The sequence below is a fragment of the Pristiophorus japonicus genome, chromosome 18, assembly GCF_044704955.1.
Source record: "Pristiophorus japonicus isolate sPriJap1 chromosome 18, sPriJap1.hap1, whole genome shotgun sequence".
Classification (NCBI taxonomy): domain Eukaryota; kingdom Metazoa; phylum Chordata; class Chondrichthyes; family Pristiophoridae; genus Pristiophorus; species Pristiophorus japonicus.
This window is the reverse complement of record NC_091994.1, coordinates 37,610,494-37,628,714: the sequence shown is the minus strand read 5'-3', so window position 1 is coordinate 37,628,714 and position 18,221 is coordinate 37,610,494. Positions and strand designations below refer to the sequence as shown.

Here is an 18,221-nt window from a genome sequence, read left to right as displayed (position 1 = left end):
TTACATTTAATTGGCTACCAAGATAGACCATTGAATCTGCTGTTCATGAGGCCCCACATGTCCCCCTGACCTCGTTATCAGTTTGTTTTTCCAGCAATTTGTAGCGCAAACATAAAACGATGAGAAGGGCGAGGAAAAATATCCAATTCACGTCGCTCGCCGCGAGGGGCAGCAGTTTCTGGGCCCAACGTTTTCCATGTTGCAATAATCCTGCCCTTGTGAATCCTCTGACTTATTATGAGGGGGACCATGGGGGGTTCATTCCCAGTTTATTAAGAACTGCAGCTGTGACATTCCAGCCCGTCTAAAGTATAAACAAGGATAAATAAAGTCAGCTTATTTATTATGAATCTTTCTGACCTGGCGATGGAAATGAACAAGTATTTTACAATCTACCAACCTCCCGCATAATGAACAAATAAAGACTGATTGATCCAAGCAACGACACTTTTAAGACTTGCTCTTAAAATCGATTGACTTAAGCTCAGCTCAAGCTTAGCAGCAGAATAATACTCCTGTTATTATAATGCAGTGTATCACCAGACTTATAATCAGCACTGCCATGAAAGATCTGCTAGCCCTTACCCAGTCTGGCCCATGTGTGACCCAGTCCCGCACTAACGTGGCTGCCTCTTAACTGTCCTCTGAAGTGGCCTAGCAAGCCACTCAGTTGCATCAAGCCATTCACTAGGAATGGGCAATAAATGCTAGCCTTGCCAGCAATGGTCATATGCCAAGAATAATTTTTTTAAATGTGCTAATGTAGATCCAAATGAATAGCTTGGTTACAGAGCTGCACAATTGCACCATCACTGCTGTGATCGTGTGCAGCTAGAAATCTGGCTCCAGCTGTTTTGAACCACCTCTGAGGTTTCAAATATTGAAAGGACTTTTATGAATTCACATAGTTAATTTTTTTAAAATCGAGAAACGCAAGTTGAAGGGCCAAAGCTCATGGGGCAGAGCACCGCCAAGTTTGAAAAGAATAGCCGAGAAGATGAGATAAATGCGCAAGTATTGGTTAGATGACATCAACTTTGGGTTTTAAAAGTTGATGTGTTGCAGGAGGAAGGTAACAACTGAAGGAGATGAAGTCGTGTGTACGAATGAGAAAGTGGGAGATTTCAGTAATGAGGATTCAGGAAGAAAGAAGTGTGTGCAAGATGCAATATTTGGGGTTTGAGAGCAAAAGAGGAAAGTTCAGAGGAGCAATAACCATAGATGATTTAATAAAATAAATATGAAAGCAAGACGTGGATTTATATAGTGCCTTTCATGACCTCCGGACGTCCCAAAGCACTTTACAGCCAATTAAGTACTTTTGAAGTGTGGTCACTGTTGTAATGTGGGGAAACACGGCAGCCAATTTGTGCACAGCAAGCGCCACAAACAGCAATGTGATAAATGACCCAGATAATCTGTTTTTGTTATGTTGGTTGAGGAGATGAACACTGGGGAGAACTCCCCTGCTCTTCTTCGAAATAGTGGCCGTGGGATATTTTACGTCCACCTAAGAGGGCAGACAGGGCCTCGGTTTAATGGCTCATCCGAAATATGGGAGAGTTTGGAGGCAAGGGGGGTATCATCTCCGACAACAGACCTCCACTGTCCAGCGGTGCATCAGAGGTGTTTGTAGAATCTGCCCTGATATAGGAGAGGTATTGAAGTCTTGAATGCCCTCCATTTTAATTTTTTTAAATTAAGTAATGACTAACTTTACTGTTTTCCCTCGGCTTCTTGGTGCAATAACTGGATCAGGTTTGTTTATTGCAGGCCTGCCTTTAGTAGTTCGGAAGAATTTATTTTGAGTTTTGATTGCATTTACAATCAACGCGTTAATTGACTTTTGACTCTTCCGCTAGGCCTGCCAGTAAGAGAATACCTCGAGAAGAATCATACACTATCCCAGTTCCTCGTGAACAATGCGTCACTTCCTGCAGAGGTGGTCAACGACTTGATGATGGCAAAAATAAATCTTGAGCAGGTAATCTGCTGTAAAGTGTGGCTGTATATAAAGTTCTTAGAGGGGCTGTATTGAGTTGAGTGACTGATGTATGCAGGGAATGTCTCATGGTGATGGCTCCATTGACCATTATATTGTGGAGCTAGGCAGACCAGGAAGGCCCCAATCCCCTGTCTCTTATAAGTAAGTTGATCTTATCAGGAATGGCAGTGCTACTTTAGGCTATGAAATCAACCAAGGTTCCTGCTCCTGATTGCTACGCATGAAGTGCTGATGAAGTGTTAAAAATGCAGATATGGATCTTGAGTCCTGCCCTCCAGGATCGAATAACTTGCCAACATCCCTTGTCTAGAATCATATAGAAAGAATGGCATCTTGTACAGGGTACCGTGGAGCTATACCATTGTACTCCATGTAGAGACAATAGCAATGAAATTCCGCTGGGATTCTCCCTCGTCTCCCGCTGTGACTTTGGTAGGATATTGGCGAATTCCCAGAGAAATGAGCAAACCTACAATGGGAGACCGGAAGTGCCCTTGTGGAATTTCAGAGGCCATGGGCTGGATTTTTTTAGGTCTTCTGTCACCCATGTTAGCACCCCAGACGGGTGGCAATGGCGCCGAGCGGCCAGCGCCCAGCCGGGATATTCGGTGCCGGAAGTGGCGAGCCAGTGTGCAACATCCCTGGCTGCCACCCGACCTGTTGTGCGCCCTGCTGGGGGAACACCTGTAGAAGCTGGCAGTCCGAGCTGTAGCAGCTGTAGTGAGGCAAGTAATGTCGACCTCAGGTAAGTGTGATGGTTACTTTTGCGATTTATGTTGTGGTGGCGTGAGTTATGTACAGGTATAACGTCCCGAAACCGGAAACCTCGGGACCGAGTTTTGGGTATTTCCGGATTTCGGAGACAATCTGATGTCCCGAATCTGGGCCGACTTTCGTGAATTTCTGGATTTCGGAGCATTACATCTGGCGGCTGTGCCGAGCCGCACGGTTTGTGTATTTTTTTGGAGAAAGGCATGTACAGATTTTCGGGAAATATTTCTGGATTCCGGACAACTCTTGCAATCTGCCCATCCGGACAATTCCAGTTTTTAGAACTCTGGATTTCGGACGTTCTATCTGCATTGGGAATGTTTTTGGTGGGTTTTTCAGATTCTCCCCCCTCCCCGCCGAGGCCCCTCCTATGGCGCTCCGAGGCCGGCTGTTTAGCTTGGGATTTTCACTTGCTCAGCCGGCCTAGCGCCCTAAAAGAAGTGCGCAGCGCCTCCCTTAGCACCCCGCGGCTAACTCAGCGCCCAACTGATGAATTTTGCGGCAGCAGACACAATCCATTTGCCGGTACAAAATTTCCTGCTCTGCCCAGGACAACACCACAACAGAGGCCCGACCAAATTTCTCCCCGCATGTCTTAAGGAGAAAACTTGAGGATGTGGGATGCAGAAACTGGTAACGTATGAAGTGTTGGATTAGTTATGCAAGTATTTTTGTTTGGAATGGGTGTTTGAGCTTCTCCAATGTCTCTTGGGTTCCTCTGCATCATGTCTGCTTTGTGCGCTGTATATTTGGTGTGTGTTTTCAATCCATGTCTCCATCCACGTTACTCCCTAACATTTTGTTAAGGGCCTCTATCTCAACCAGCCTCTTGCCTGAGGACCACTTTTGGGAACTCTGCAACATGCAGTTCTGGGTCTGCCCCTACGATGCCCCATGTGATTGATTTGGGCATTTGTACAGGGTCTGGAAGCACTTCTATTTTGTATGTCAGAAAATCATCTCTTTGTGCCAAGAAATAGTGCAGGGCTTGCCAGCAGCAGTTCAAAATCTGAGGCAATTATTCAAGAGAAAAAAAAAGTTACTCCTGGACAATCGCTTGGCATCCACTTGTTGACACTCGCTGTCAGTGGCAACAAAATTGCGAATTAACCAAATGAGCAAGTGAGAGCGTGGAGCTATGGCCAAGGTTACGTGTACCCGGAAGGGTTATTTGTGCTCTTGGACAAGAAACTGGGAACTTGTGAAAGGCTTTCTTCCATCAGGTTTCCATATACTTGACTTTAGTCAACCTGGGTTTGGATTTTTTTGCAGATATCCCTTGCTGGTCCAAGGGCAAGTTTTAAAGAGATTGTTTGCAACGTATCCCATCTCTCCAGCTTCTTGGTTACAAAGAACAAGAAGGCACTCAACCGTTTGCACAAGAATTTGTGTGCCTTACCGGAGGAGACACTGCAGAAAGCAACAACCATTTTCTTATCCGAGATCAACTTTTCCAAACTCTTGGCGGTTAGTTTGTTTCCGTTACTGAATAATCTGAAGTCTGTATGATTGTGGTGGGGTCTTTGCTTGGTATCTGGTCATTTCACTTCTCCCGCTGTTGAGACCTGGTTATACACTCCACCTTAGCAGCAGTTTAATACTTAGCTCCTGCCCTTACCCTCAAACTTACCATGTGCAACAACACATGAGATCTGAGAATATGCAAAATCAGTTCTGATACTCTTAGCTCATCCTTGCAGAATACCACCCCTTTCACCTTCCTATTATTACACCATCTTAAGGTCCACCTGTGCAAAAAGTGGCCTTGATTTAACATCTCATCTGAAGGATCACACGTCCAACGTGACGACACTCCCTCAGTACGACACTGGAGTGCCAGCCTAGATTCGTTTTGGAACATTGCTTGATCCTTCTGACTCTTTCACCAACTTTTTATTCAAGGTATCATCTGTATTATATTTAAGCACAAAGAGTAAAGTGTATGAGCTTTATTAACCATTGACATATTTCTGACTGATCCAGATGGAGCTGTGGAATTTGAACTGTATCCTCCCCATATATTATAAGTCCCTATTTTAATGACTTTTTCCAGATGGTGGGTAAATAGTTTTCTATATTTAAAAAAAAAGTCTCTGCTGTCGTGCCCGAATGTTTTGCATGTTATCTGGTGTTGCCGCCACATTCTTCAGGTGATCAAAACCTGGTGATTGACAAATCCTATTTATTCTCATTTTGCGGTGTAACAGTACACCTACCTGCCTCTGATCTATTGTTTCCTCTGCAGGAGAGGGTTACATTAAATGCTGGGAACATGCTTGATGCAACTAATGCCGTGAACACTTTTATACATGGAATGGGATCTCTTGTACATCAGGTAAGCTGAATATGACAACAACAATGACTACACAACAGCAGTTCAACAATAATTCATGGGCTGTGAAGTGCTTCAGGATATCCCGATGGCATGAAACACACTCAAAAAAATAGATGTCCTCTTTCTCTCTTTTCTGTCGCTCTCTTTGTGTTTTTTTCTTTGTGTTTTCTTTCCTTTTTCTTTTTCATTTTTTGGATGTCTCAGGAATTTGACCCAACCAGCCCCCTTTTCTGGGAGTACAGAATGACTTGTTGGTGCATCAGTAGAGCACTTTGGATATGTTGTAAATCCCCAATGTTGTGCTCTCTTGTATGTCTGTCATGCAGTCCCTCTTTTTAATATCTACGTTCTGTTCCCTTAGCTCTCCAGCCCACCCCATGTGGAAACAACATTTGTTTCACTTTACCAGCATTGGGCAATGATAGCAAAAACATGGGAAAGCCATTGGTGCATGGAGATGCTAGGGTCTGGTCGTGTCGTGGTTATGTTACTGGATTACTAAACCAGGGAACACGAGTTCAAATCACAACAAAGCAATTTGAGAATTTGATTCAGTTAAAACAAAACTCTGAAAATAAAAAGCAGCTATCAGTAAAAGAGACTGATGACACTGTTAGGTTATTGTAAAAACCCAACTGTTTCACTAATGTACTTTAGGAAAGGAAACCTGTCCTTGCCCGGTCTGGCCTATTCATGACTCCAGTCCCACACCAGCGTGATTGACTCTTAACTGCCCTCTGAAGTGACCTTGCAAGCTTATCTGTTCATTGCCAGCACAACTGGGGCATGGGCGATAAATACCTGCCTTGCCAGTGACGCCCACAGCCCGAGAATGAATAAAGGGGAGAGAGTTAGGAACCTGCCTGTGGGCTGTTTATACTCTGCTATCCAGCCAGATAATTGGGCCACAGTAGTTCTTGACAGGAAGATAGTGTCTCATACCTCACAGATTATGGGATAGGCCTTGATTCAAAATCATTGAAATATTCCAGCTTTCTTTTATACAGAAACCAAAGTGAAAGTGCAAGGTCCCTGACAGAACAGGACCAACTTTTGAGTTGTAATAGAAGAGGATATCTTTGATCATGTAACGGTTTCCCAACACTGCTTGCTGTCTGCCTATTTTGACCTTAGTGAAGCACTTTGGAACATTTTTGTTAGATTAAAGGCACGATAACGGTGCCAGTTGTTGTTGCTGGATCCCAGCCTGTGATTCAGTGCTATTTGTGTTTAGTTCAGCACATTATGTACTGTCCATCATTAAGCTTCAGTCCAGGGCCATAATCTCCAGCCATTCCTACAACAGAAATCAGCCAGTGTTCCCGATCCGAATCGCTCGCTGCCAGGGATTCCTGCAGGAAGTGTGCGGGTGAGGATATGGTCACATTTGGCTTGAATGCATTCCACAATTGTAAAGTCCTCCAATGTTGTCCAGCCTCCCACATGAAAAATGGTCACATAGGTGACATACCGGAGGGCAGCTTGCAATCACTGAACTGTACTCCAGTGAGGTCTTGAAGAAAGAAGGGGCAAGGGAGAAAAGTGGCAAAATAAGGGGGGGGGGGTGATGGTGGTGGAATGCTGATTGAGATTGGCGCTCAGCCACCTGGGCTTGTTTTTGTTCAGTCATATTATAGTTTTTTTTTCCTTTTCTGTATTTTGAAGACTTGATATTGACCTGTTGTTCACACGATTGCAGGAAGTGTACAGCACTGAGCCAGTGTGTCTTGCCTGCAGTGACCAGTGGTAACATTCCTCGATGGGGCTGCTGTTTTTCTGCTGTGTGAATCTGTTTGCTTTTTTCCCCATAATTCTCGCGAGGTGTTGGATCGTAGGCTCCAGATAAAACAGATGCCAAGAAACAGTGAAAAGCTTTTAGCGACACTCTGAAGAAAAGGCTCTTTTATTGGAGTGGCTTGCACATAGGCTTTGTGTTGTGTTCAATCCGCTTTCAACACATTCACCACTTGGCCAGAAGATTGGAAAGAATTTAACTGTTACTCGAAATTCCTTTGAACACAATAACACTACACTATGAAACCTTTGTACCAAAACACAATCTGTTTTCCTCGGATTATTCATTTGCAAAGGATTGAGCCTGATTCTGACATGTTTATATTTAGCTATTTTATGCCTAGTTGATTTGGCCTGATGGAACCTGATCCAAGACTGCCAACACTCCCATCACTTGTAATCAGCAAGCCATCACTCGTCACTGGCTCTGATAGCATCTGCAGATATGAGATCAATTGAATTAGATAACAAGAAAGAAAGCCTTGCGTTTTTATAGTGGCTGTCATGGGCTCGGGATGTCCCAAAGCGCTTTACAGCCAATGAATGAAGTGTAGTCACTGTTGTAATGTGGGAAATACAGCAGCCAATTTGCGCACAGCAAGCTCCCACAAACAGCAATGTGATAATGACCAGATAATCTGTTTTTAGTGATGTTGATTGAGGGATAAATATTGGTCAGAACTCCCCTGCTGCTCTTCAAAATAGTGCCATGGGATCTTTTACATCCACCTGAGAGAGCAGACACTTTAACGTCTCATCTGAAAGACAGTACCTCCAACAGTGCAGCACTCCCTCCGCACATTTACCCTTTAAATTGTGAGTGACTATGTGTCCAACTGCACTGATTCATCTCTAATAATTTTAAAACTAATAAACAAAAGTGTTCAAAGAAAACGGGGAAAAAAATGTTTAATCCCCTGTAATTTTTCTTCCGGGTTGCAGACAGCGGTGTCCAGGAGATTTGTCTTTAATTCCTGGAGACTCCAGGACAACCCGATCTCTCTCAGATCATCATCATCATAGGCAGTCCCTTGGAATCGAGGAAGACGTGCTTCCACTCTTAAAATGAGTTCTTAGGTGGCTGTACAGTCCAATACGGGAATTACAGTCTCTGTCACAGGTGAGACAGATAGTTGTTGAGGGAAGGACTCCCAGGTGTCAGTGGGGATGTTGCACTTTATCAGGGAGGCTTTGAGGATGTCCTTGTAACGTTTCCTCTTTGGCTCGTTTGCCGTGGACGAGTTCCGAGGAGAGCGCTTGCTTTGGGAGTCGCGTGTCTGGCATGTGAACAATGTGGCCTGCCCAGCGGAGCTGATCAAGTGTGGTCAGTGCTTCAATGCTGGGGATGTTGGCCTGGACGAGGACGTTAATATTGGTGCGTCTGTCCTCCCAGGGGATTTGTCAGATCTTGCAGAGACATCGTTGATGGTATTTCTCCAGCGACTTGAAGTGTCTACAGCACATGGTCCATGTCTCTCAGCCATACAGGAGGGCGGGTATTACCACAGCCTGTAGACCATGAGCTTAGTGGCAGTTTTGAGGGCCTGGTCTTCAAAAACACTTTTCCTCAGGCGGCCGAAGGCTGCATTGGCGCACTGGAGGCAGTTTTGAATCTCATCGTCAATGTCTGCTCTTGTTGATGAGAGGCTCCCGAGGTATGGGAAGTGGTCCATGGTGTCCAGGGCCGTGCCGTGGATCTTGATGACTGAGGGGGCAGTGCTGTGCGGCGAGGACAAGCTGGTGGAGGACCTTTGTCTTCCGGATGTTTAGCGTAAGGTCCATGCTTTTGTACGCCTCAGTAAATACGTCGACTATGTCCTGGAGTTCAGCCTCTGTATGTGCGCAGACGCAGGCGTCGCCCGCGTACTGTAGCTCGACGACAGAGGTTGGGGTGGTCTTGGACCTGGCCTGGAGACGGCGAAGGTTGAACAGATACCCACTGGTTTTGTAGTTTAGTTCCACTCCAGCGGGGAGCTTGTTGACTGTGAGGTGGAGCATGGCAGCGAGGAAGATTGAGAAGAGGGTTGGGGTGATGACGCAGCCCTGTTTGACCCCGGTCCGGATGTGGATTGGGTCTGTAATGGATCCATTATTAAGGATCATGACCTGCATGTCGTCGTAGAGCAGGCGGAGGATGGTGACGAGCTTTTGGGGGCATCCGAAACGGAGGAGGACGTTCCATGGACCCTCGCGGTTGACAGTGTCAAAGGCCTTTGTAAGGTCGAAGAAAGCTATATATAAGGGCTGGCGCTGTTCCCTGCATTTTTCCTGCAGCTGTCACGCTGCAAACATCATGTCCGTTGTGCCCCGTAGGGGACGAAATCCGCACTGTGACTCCGGGAGGAGTTCCTCGGCAACACGGAGAAGACGGTTGAGGAGGACTCTAGCGACGACTTTCGCAGTGGCTGATAACTGAGATTCCCCTGTAGTTGCCGCAGTCGGACTTGTCCCCTTTTTTAAAGATGATCATGATCGCTCAGATCTCCCGGCATGCTCTCCTCGCTCCAGATGAGAGATGAGGTCATGTATTCGTGCCAACAGTGCCTCTCCGCCATACTTCAGTGCCTCAGCAGGGATTCCATCTGCTCCCGTAGCCTTGTTGTTTTGAAGCTGTCATAGAATCATTGGTTACAGCACAGAAGGAGGCCTTTCGGCCCGTCGAGCCCTTGCTGGCTCTCTGCCAGAGCACCTCAGCTAGTCCCACTCCCCCGCTCTTTACCTGTAGCCCTGCAAATTAGTTTCCTTCAGGTACTTATCCAATTCCCTTTTGAAAGCCATAATTGAATCTGCCTCCACCACCCTCTCAGGCCGTGCATTCCAGATCCTAACCACTCGCTGCGTAAAAAAAGTTTTTCCTCATGTCGCCTTTGGTGGTTCTTCTTAAATCTGTGTCCTCTGATTCTCGGCCCTTCTGCCAATGGGAACAGTTTCTCTCTATCTACTCTGTCGAGACCCCTCATGATTTTGAACACCTCTCATCAAATCTCATTTCAACCTTCTCTGTTCTAAGCAGAATAACCCCAGCTTCTCCAGTCTGTCCACGTAACTGAAGTCCCTTGTCCCTGGAACTATTCTTGTAAATCTTTCCTGCACCCTCTCGAAGGCCTTCACATCCTTCCTAAAGTGCGGTGCCCAGAATTGGACACAATACTCCAGTTGAGGCTGAACCAGTGTTTTATACAGGTTCACCATAACTTCCTTGCTTTTGTACTCTGTGCCTCTACTTATGAAGCCCAGGATCCCATATGCTTTTTTTAACCGCTTTCTCAACCTGCCTTGCCACCTTCAGCGATTTTGTGCACATATACCCCCAGGTCGCTCTGTTTCCGCACCCCCTTTAGAATTGTACCCTTTAGTTTATATTGCCTCGCCTTGTTCTTCCCGCCACAGTGCATTGCTTCGCACTTTCCTGCGTTAAATAACGTGTCTGCCCATTCCACCAGCCTGTCTATGTCCTCTTCAAGTCTATCCCTATCCTCTTCACTGTTCACTATATTTCCAAGTTTTGTGTCGTCTGCAAATTTTGAAATTGTGCCCTGTACACTCCAGTCTAAGTCATTAATATATATCAAGAAAAGCAGTGGTCCCAGTACCGACCCCTGGGGAACCTTCCTCCAGTCCGAAAAACAACCGTTCACCACTTCTCTCTGTTCCCTATCACTGAGCCAATTTTGTATCCAGGCTGCCCCTGTTCCTTTTATTCCATGGGCTTCAACTTTGTTGGCAAGCCTGTTATATGGCACTTTATCAAAAGCCTTTTGGAAATCCATGTACACCGCATCAACCGCAGTGCCCTCATCAACCCTCTCTGTTACCTCATCAAAAAAACTCAATCAAGTTGGTTAAATGCGATTTGCCTTTAACAAATCCATGATGGCTTTCCTTAATGAATCCATACTCGTCCAAGTCACTGTTAATTTTGTCCCTGATTATTGTTTCTAAAAGCTTCCCTACTACTGAGGTTAAACTGACTGGCCTGTAGTTGCTGGGTTTATCCTTCCATCCTGTTTTGAACAAGGATGTAACATTTGTAATTCTTCAGTCCTCTGGCACCAGCCCCGTATCCAAGGAGGATTGGAAGATTATGGCCAGTACCTCCGCAACTTCCACCTTTACTTGCCTCAGCATCCAAAGGATGCATCCCATCCGGTTCTGGTGACCTATCTACTTTAAATACAGCCAGCCTTTCTAGTACTTACTTCCTTATCAATTTTTATCCCATCCAGTATCTCAATTACTTCCTCTTTCACTATGACTTTAGCAGCATCTTCTTCCTTGTTAAAGACAAATGCAAAGTATGAGCGTCCAAAATCCGGAGTTCTGGAATGTTCCGGATTCCGGACCGATTTGTGGCAGGGTCATCCGGACCCGCCGACTTCGGAGCCCCGCTGCTGCCCGAACTTGGGCCTCACCTTTGCACCACTGACCTTGCCACCACTGACCTTGCCACCACTGACCTTGCCACCACTGACCTTGCCACCACTGACCTTACCCTGCTGCCGCTCGCCTTGCCCCGCTCGCCGCGTTGTCCTTACCTTGGGGCCTCCTCACCGCCCCGCCCCAACACCTCCTCTGCGACGGGGCCCGCCTGGCCCGAACACTTCCACGGCAGCTGGGCCCCACCAGACGGTGCCGGTGACCCGAACAGCTCCTCGGAGAGCAAACCCCCCTCCCCCCATTTTCTCTTTCTGACTTTCCGAAATCTGGAAATACCCAAACCTGGGCTCGGGTGTTTCTGGATTTCGGACGTCAGAAACACGTTCCGACGTCCGGAAAAACACGAAAGCCGGCTCGGCCTCGGTCCCATGGTTGCCGGATTCGGAACGCTCAACTGTATTAGTTTAGTACCTGAGCCATGCCTTCTGCCTCCATGCCTATTTTGGTCCCTAATCAGCCCTACCCCTCCTACTACTACCCGCTTACCATGTATAAGCCTGTAGAAGACTTTTAGATTCCCTTTTATTTTAGTTGCCAATCTATTCTCATACTCTCTCTTTGCCCCTCTTATTTCCTTTTTCACTTCCCCTCTGAACTTTCGATATTCAGCCTGGTTCTCACTTGTATTCTCAACCTGACATTGTCATATGTCCCTTTGCCTGTTTCATCTTACTCTCTATCTCTTTCATCATCCAGGGAGCTCTGGCTTTGGTTGCTCTACCTTTCTTCCTCGTGGGAATGTACATTGACTGTACCCGAACCATCTCCTCTTTTGCCTGCCAATCTTTGATTCCAATTTATCCGGGCTAGATCCGTTCTCAATCCACTGAAATTGACTTTCCTCCTGTTGCGTATTTTTACTCTGGATTGCTCTCTGTTCTTTTCCATAGCTAATCTAAACCTATGATACTATGTTCCCTAAATGTTCCCCTACTGACACTTGCTCTACTTAAACCACCTCATTCCCAAGAACCAGATCGAGCCTCCTTCCTCGTTGGGCCGGAAAGTACTGATCAGGAAAGTTCTCCTGAACACATTTAAGAAATTCTTCCCCCACTCTGCCCTTTACACTATTACTGTCCCAGTCTATATTAGGACTGTTATCACTACTCTATAGTTCTTGCAGCTCTCTGTAATTTCCCTGCAAATTTGCTCCTCTATATCCTTCCCACTAGTTGGCGGCCTATGGAGTACATCTATCCATGTAATAGCACCTCTATTGTTTCTTAACTCGAACCAAATAGATTCTGTCCTTGACCCCTCCAGGACATCCTCTCTCTCCAGCACGATAATCATCTTAATCAATACTGTCACACCACCTCCTTTCTTTCCTTCCCTATCTTTCCTGAACACCTTATATCCAGGAATATTTAGTACCCAATCCCACCCTTTTTTGAGCCAGGTCTCCATTATCACCACAACATCATATTCCCGTGTGTGTATTTGCGCCTGCAATTCATCAACCTTATTTACCACGCTTCGGTCATTCACACACATGCACTGTAAACCTATCTTAGACCTTGTAATCCCTAAGTCTGACCCCACCTAATACCGTACTATTTCTTACTCTAGTGCTATCTGTCTCTCCCAATCCTTTGTGCACTTTGTTTCTCCTCTGTAATGCTACTTCCTGGTGGCCAGCCCCCTGCCAAATTAGTTTAAACCCTCCCCAACAGCACTAGCAAACCTCCCTACGAGGTTATTGATACCGGCTCCGGTGCAGGTGCAACCCGTCTGGCCTGTTCAGGTACCACTTCCCCCAGAACCGGTTCCAATGTCCCAGGAATCTAAAGCCCTCCCTCCTGCACCATCTCTCCAGCCACGCATTCATCTGCTCTGTCCTCCTATTTCTATACTCACTAGCTCATGGCACCGGGAGCAATCCGGAGATGACTAACTTTGAGGTCCTGCTGTTTGATCTCTTTTTCGTAGCTCCCTAAAATCTGCCTGCAGAACCTCATCCCTTTTCCTACCGATGTCGTTGACACCGATATGGACCACGACCTCTGGCTGTTCACCCTTCCCCCTCGGAATGTTCTGCAGCCGCTCAGTGACACCCTTGACCCTGGCACCAGGGAAACAACATACCATCCTGGAATCATATCTGCGGACGCAGAAACGCCTGTCTGTTCCCCTAACTATCAAATCCCCGACCACTATTGCCTTCCCAAACTTCCTCCTCTCCCCGCCCCCCCCGCCCCGCCCCCAGTAAAGCTGAGCCACCCTTGGTGCCATGGACTTGGCTCTGACTGTACTTCCCAGAGGAACAATCATCCTCACCAGTATTCAGTAAATACTGGTTGGAGAGCGAGATGCGCTCTGGAGGCTCCTGCACTACCTGCCTGGTCCTCCTTGTCTATCTGACGGTCACCCATTCCCTCTCTGCCTGCACACTCTTGCGCTGCAGGGTGATCACCTCCTGAAACATGCTATCCACGAAGCTCTCGGCCTCACGGATTCACCGCAGTGACGCCTGTTGCTGCTCAAGCTCCAAAATGGGAAGCGTCCTGGAGTTCCCACACGGCACAGGATGTGCATTCCACGGGACCGAGGTGCCCTGTCATACCTCTACTTAATAAACTATTAAGTAACAGAAATAAACAATCGGCTCCTTCCCTTGCATTGATGTTACTTACCTCACTCCCTGACTCTCGCGCTCCCTCCGGGCTCTTGGGCCTACCTTTATCTGCAGCCGCTCCTCTCGCTGTCTCGCAGGTCTGCTCTCACGTCAATTAACTTGGTGACCTTGGGTTCGGTGGCTCCTCTCCTCCTTTTCAGTCAGACGTGTCCACCACCTTCCTCCTCTCCACCAATTCCTGCGCTCACAAAATTCCTCACTCTGCTTGCGATTCCCTCCATTTGCGCATTGCCCTGCTCTGTCTCCAAGCTGTCTGTGTTCCATGGGCGAGCAATGACCCCACTGGCAGTAATCTGCTTATTGGAATTCATGCAGTCTCACATGGCACTAATAAATTATCTTCTAAATAGTGGATCCTACTGCCTTGATGAGGGGTTTAGAGACTAAAGCAATTAGTACTTTATTTGCTTTATATGAAACAGGACAGTAACTACTAAAAGTATAATATAGCACATGCAATGAGAATATCTATAATGTGCTAATTTCCCTTAGTAAGCATGGTTTCTGATTTAATTTAAATGTCTGTCAAATTGGATGAAGCAATTCATGATCTTTTCGCATCAGCAGCTTTTGAAGTAATGCCTGGGCTCTTGCATGTTTTTACGTTTAACTTGGTGGTTATGAAAATCAACACTTCTGGGAAATCTCAATAGTTGCAGGTCCCAGATCAAATTAAACAATGTCTTATGCAACTTTCGGATTAGCCTCGGAAATTGCTTGTAGGTTGTTTCCTGAGCAAATGAGGCAATATTTGTGTGTAAATCTGATTGAAGACATTAAGCGGATGTAGAATTTTACAGCGACATAGCGGGAGCCCTTTGCACATACAGCAGGGCATATGCAGTCTGTCTAGTGAGAGAAAAATAATCCAGCTGTATAAGTCTCAGTGCATTAGTTAATTGGTTCATTAGTTAAATCAGTTCAGTGGCTCCACCATTGAACAAGCCAGTTCTTTAATACAGAAGTCCCTGCCAATTAAATCAAAAAGGCTCTCTGCTATTGAGATCAGACACTACTTAAACATTAGTCAAGGGGGCAAATAAGTCAGACTGTTCACAAGTTTTTCTTCATCGAAGTTCTTATTTACCTAGCCCATTTACCAAACAATTAGAGGCGAAATACATTCATGTTTAACCAGCAACTGCCTGCTTAGTAATCTCCAAAACTCTTGACTTCAAATAACTCTTCCGGCAACCATTCCCCCACTTAGTGCTTTCTATTCTCTTCGATACTCGATTGAAAAAGGGTTTACAATGTGTGCGCACTAGGTCCGTCCAGCAGAGCTGGTCTCCAGTTGTCTTGGTTAATCCTTGCTGCTGAACCAAGACCTAGCTCTGTCAAGCCCGTATGGTGGCTGGTGTGCAACGGCCACCACACGTTAATAAAATCCATGCACAGGCACTTTCCACCCTTCAGGATTTAGTTCGGACCTGGAATTTTAGTTCCATCATTGAAACATCTGTGAACTTTTTGACGTGGAAGCAAGTCATCCTCGATTCAAGGGACTGCCTATGATGATGATGATGACAATTAGGTGGGAAAATATCCTGAGAGATATAGGTACAGACTAAGAGTTGAGTACTCACTGGATCATAATAGGTCCTGGGACAGCAGGTGTGATATCTGGAGGGCAGCAGGCCAGGGTGAATAGTGGAAATGGGAGGATGAAAATTTTGCTTGAATACTTTTTGGGGCTCGGAGTGTTTATGCAGAATTTTCCCTGGGGTGATTAACTTGGGTGGCTAACAGAGAATCGGGATAAATGGTTAATTCTCGGGTTGGCAATCAGTAACTAGTAAGGTGCCGCAGAGATCAGTGCTGGGACCCCAACTATTTACAATCTATATTAACGACTTGGAAGAAGGGACTGAGTGTGACGTAGCCAAGTTTGCTGACAATACAAAGTTAGGAGGAAAAGCAATGTGTGAGGACAACACAATAAATCTGCAAAAGGACATCGACAGGCTAAGTGAGTGGGCAAAAATTTGGCCGATGGACTATAATGTTGGAAAGTGTGAGATCATGCACTTTGGCAGAAAAAAAATCAAAGAGCAAGTTATTATTTAAATGGAGAAAGATTGCTAAGTGCTGCAGTACAGCGGGACCTGGGGGTACTTGTGTATGAAACACAAAAGGTTAGTATGCAGGTACAGCAAGTGATCAGGAAGGCCAATGGAATCTTGCCCTTTTATTGCAAAGGGGATGGAGTATAAAAGCAGGACAGTTTTGCTGCAGCTATACAGGATATTGGTGAGGCCACACCTGGAATACGGCATGCAGTTTTGGTTTCCATATTTACGAAAGGATAAACTTGCTTTGGAGGCAGTTCAGAGAAGGTTCACAAGGCTGATTCCGGAGATGAGGGGGTTGACTTATGAGGAAAGGTTGAGTAGGTTGGGCCTCTACTCATTGGAATTCAGAAGAATGAGAGGTGATCTTATCGAAATGTATAAGATTATGAGGGGGCTTGACAAGGTGGATGCAGAGAGGATGTTTCCACTGATGGGGGAGATTAGAACTAGAGGGCATAATCTTAGAATAAGGGGCCGTCCATGTAAAACTGAGATGAGGAGAAATTTCTTCTCTGAGGGTTGTAAATCTGTGGAATTTACTGCCTCAGAGAGCTGTGGAAGCTGGGACATTGAATAAATTTAAGATAGAAATAGACAGTTTCTTAAACGACAAGGGGTTATGGGGAGCGGGCAGGGAAGTGGACCTGAGTCCATGATCGGATCAGCCATGATCGTATTAAAACATTTAAAGATTGCATGGATGAACTTCAGCAATTGTACATCCCTGTCTGGAGTAAAAATAAAACGGGGAAGGTGGCTCAACCATGGTTAACAAAGCCAAGGAAGAGGCACATAATTTCGCTAGAAAAAGCAACAAACCTGAGGATTGGGAGAAATTTAGAATTCAACAGAGGAAGACTAAGAGTTTAATTAAGAGGGGGAAAATAGAGTACGAGAGGAAGCTTGCAGGGAACATAAAAATTGACTGCAAAAGCTTCTATAAATATGTGAAGAGAAAAAGATTAGTGAAGACAAACGTAGGTCCCTTGCAGTCGGATTCAGGTGAATTTATAATGGGGAACAAAGAAATGGCAGACCAATTGAACAAATACTTCGGTTCTGTCTTCAAGAAGGAAGACACAAATAACCTTCCAATTGTACTAGGGGACAGTAGGTCTAGTGAGAAGGAGGAACAGAAGGATATCCTTATTGGTGGTAAATTGTGTTCGGGAAATTGATGGAATTGAAGGCCGATAAATCCCCGGGGCCTGATAGTCTGCATCCCAGAGTACTTAAGGAAGTGGCCCTAGAAATAGTGGATGGATTGGTGATCATTTTCCAACAGTCGATCGACTTTGGATCAGTTCCTATGGACTGGAGGGTAGCTAATGTAACACCATTTTTTAAAAAGGAGGAAGAGAGAAAACGGTTAATTATAGGCTGGTTCGCCTGGCATAAGTAGTGGGAAAAATGTTGGAATCAATCATTAAGGATGAAATAACAGCGCATTTGGAAAGCAGTGACCGGATCGGACCAAGTCAGCATGGATTTATGAAGGCGAAATCATGCTTGACGAATCTTCTGGAATTTTTTGAGGATGTAACTAGCAGAGTGGACAAGGGAGAACCAGTGGATGTGTGGTGTATTTGGACTTTCAAAAGGCTTTTGACAAGGTCCCGCACAATAGATTGGTGTGCAAAATCAAAGCGCATGGTATTGGGGGTATTGTACTGACGTGTATAGAGAACTGGTTGGCAGACAGGAAGCAGAGAGTCGGGATAAACGGGTCCTTTTCAGAATGGCAGGCAGTGACTAGTGGAGTGCCGCAGGGCTCAGTGCTGGGACCCAAGCTCTTTACAATATACATTAATGATTTGGATGAAGGAATTGATTGTAATATCTCCAAGTTCGCTGATGACACTAAACTGGGTGGCGGTGTGAGCTGTGAGGAGGACGATAAGAGGCTGCAGGGTGACTTGGACAGGTTAGGTGAGTGGACAAATGCATGGCAGAAACATAGAAACATAGAAAATAGGTGCAGGAGTAGGCCATTCGGCCCTTCGAGCTTGCACCACCATTCAATATGATCATGGCTGATCATTCACCTCAGTACCCCTTTCCCGATCTCTCTCCATACCCCTTGATCCCTTTAGCCGCAAGGGCCATATCGAACTCCCTCTTGAATATATCCAATGAACTGGCATCAACGACTCTCTGCGGCAGAGAATT

At 45.9% G+C, this 18,221-nt stretch overlaps 1 protein-coding gene across 2 annotated transcripts in view; it reads left to right on the top strand.

The window, feature by feature from the left end:
* Nucleotides 1-18,221, top strand: part of LOC139228665 (phospholipid-transporting ATPase ABCA1-like) — a 218,882-nt gene that overhangs the window by 90,500 nt on the left and 110,161 nt on the right. For both annotated transcript variants that reach the window (XM_070859893.1, XM_070859892.1), the window contains exons 6-8: nt 1,863-1,984; nt 4,049-4,243; nt 5,022-5,111. In XM_070859893.1, coding sequence (XP_070715994.1) covers nt 1,863-1,984; nt 4,049-4,243; nt 5,022-5,111 — 407 coding nt within the window. The remainder of the gene's footprint in view (nt 1-1,862; nt 1,985-4,048; nt 4,244-5,021; nt 5,112-18,221) is intronic.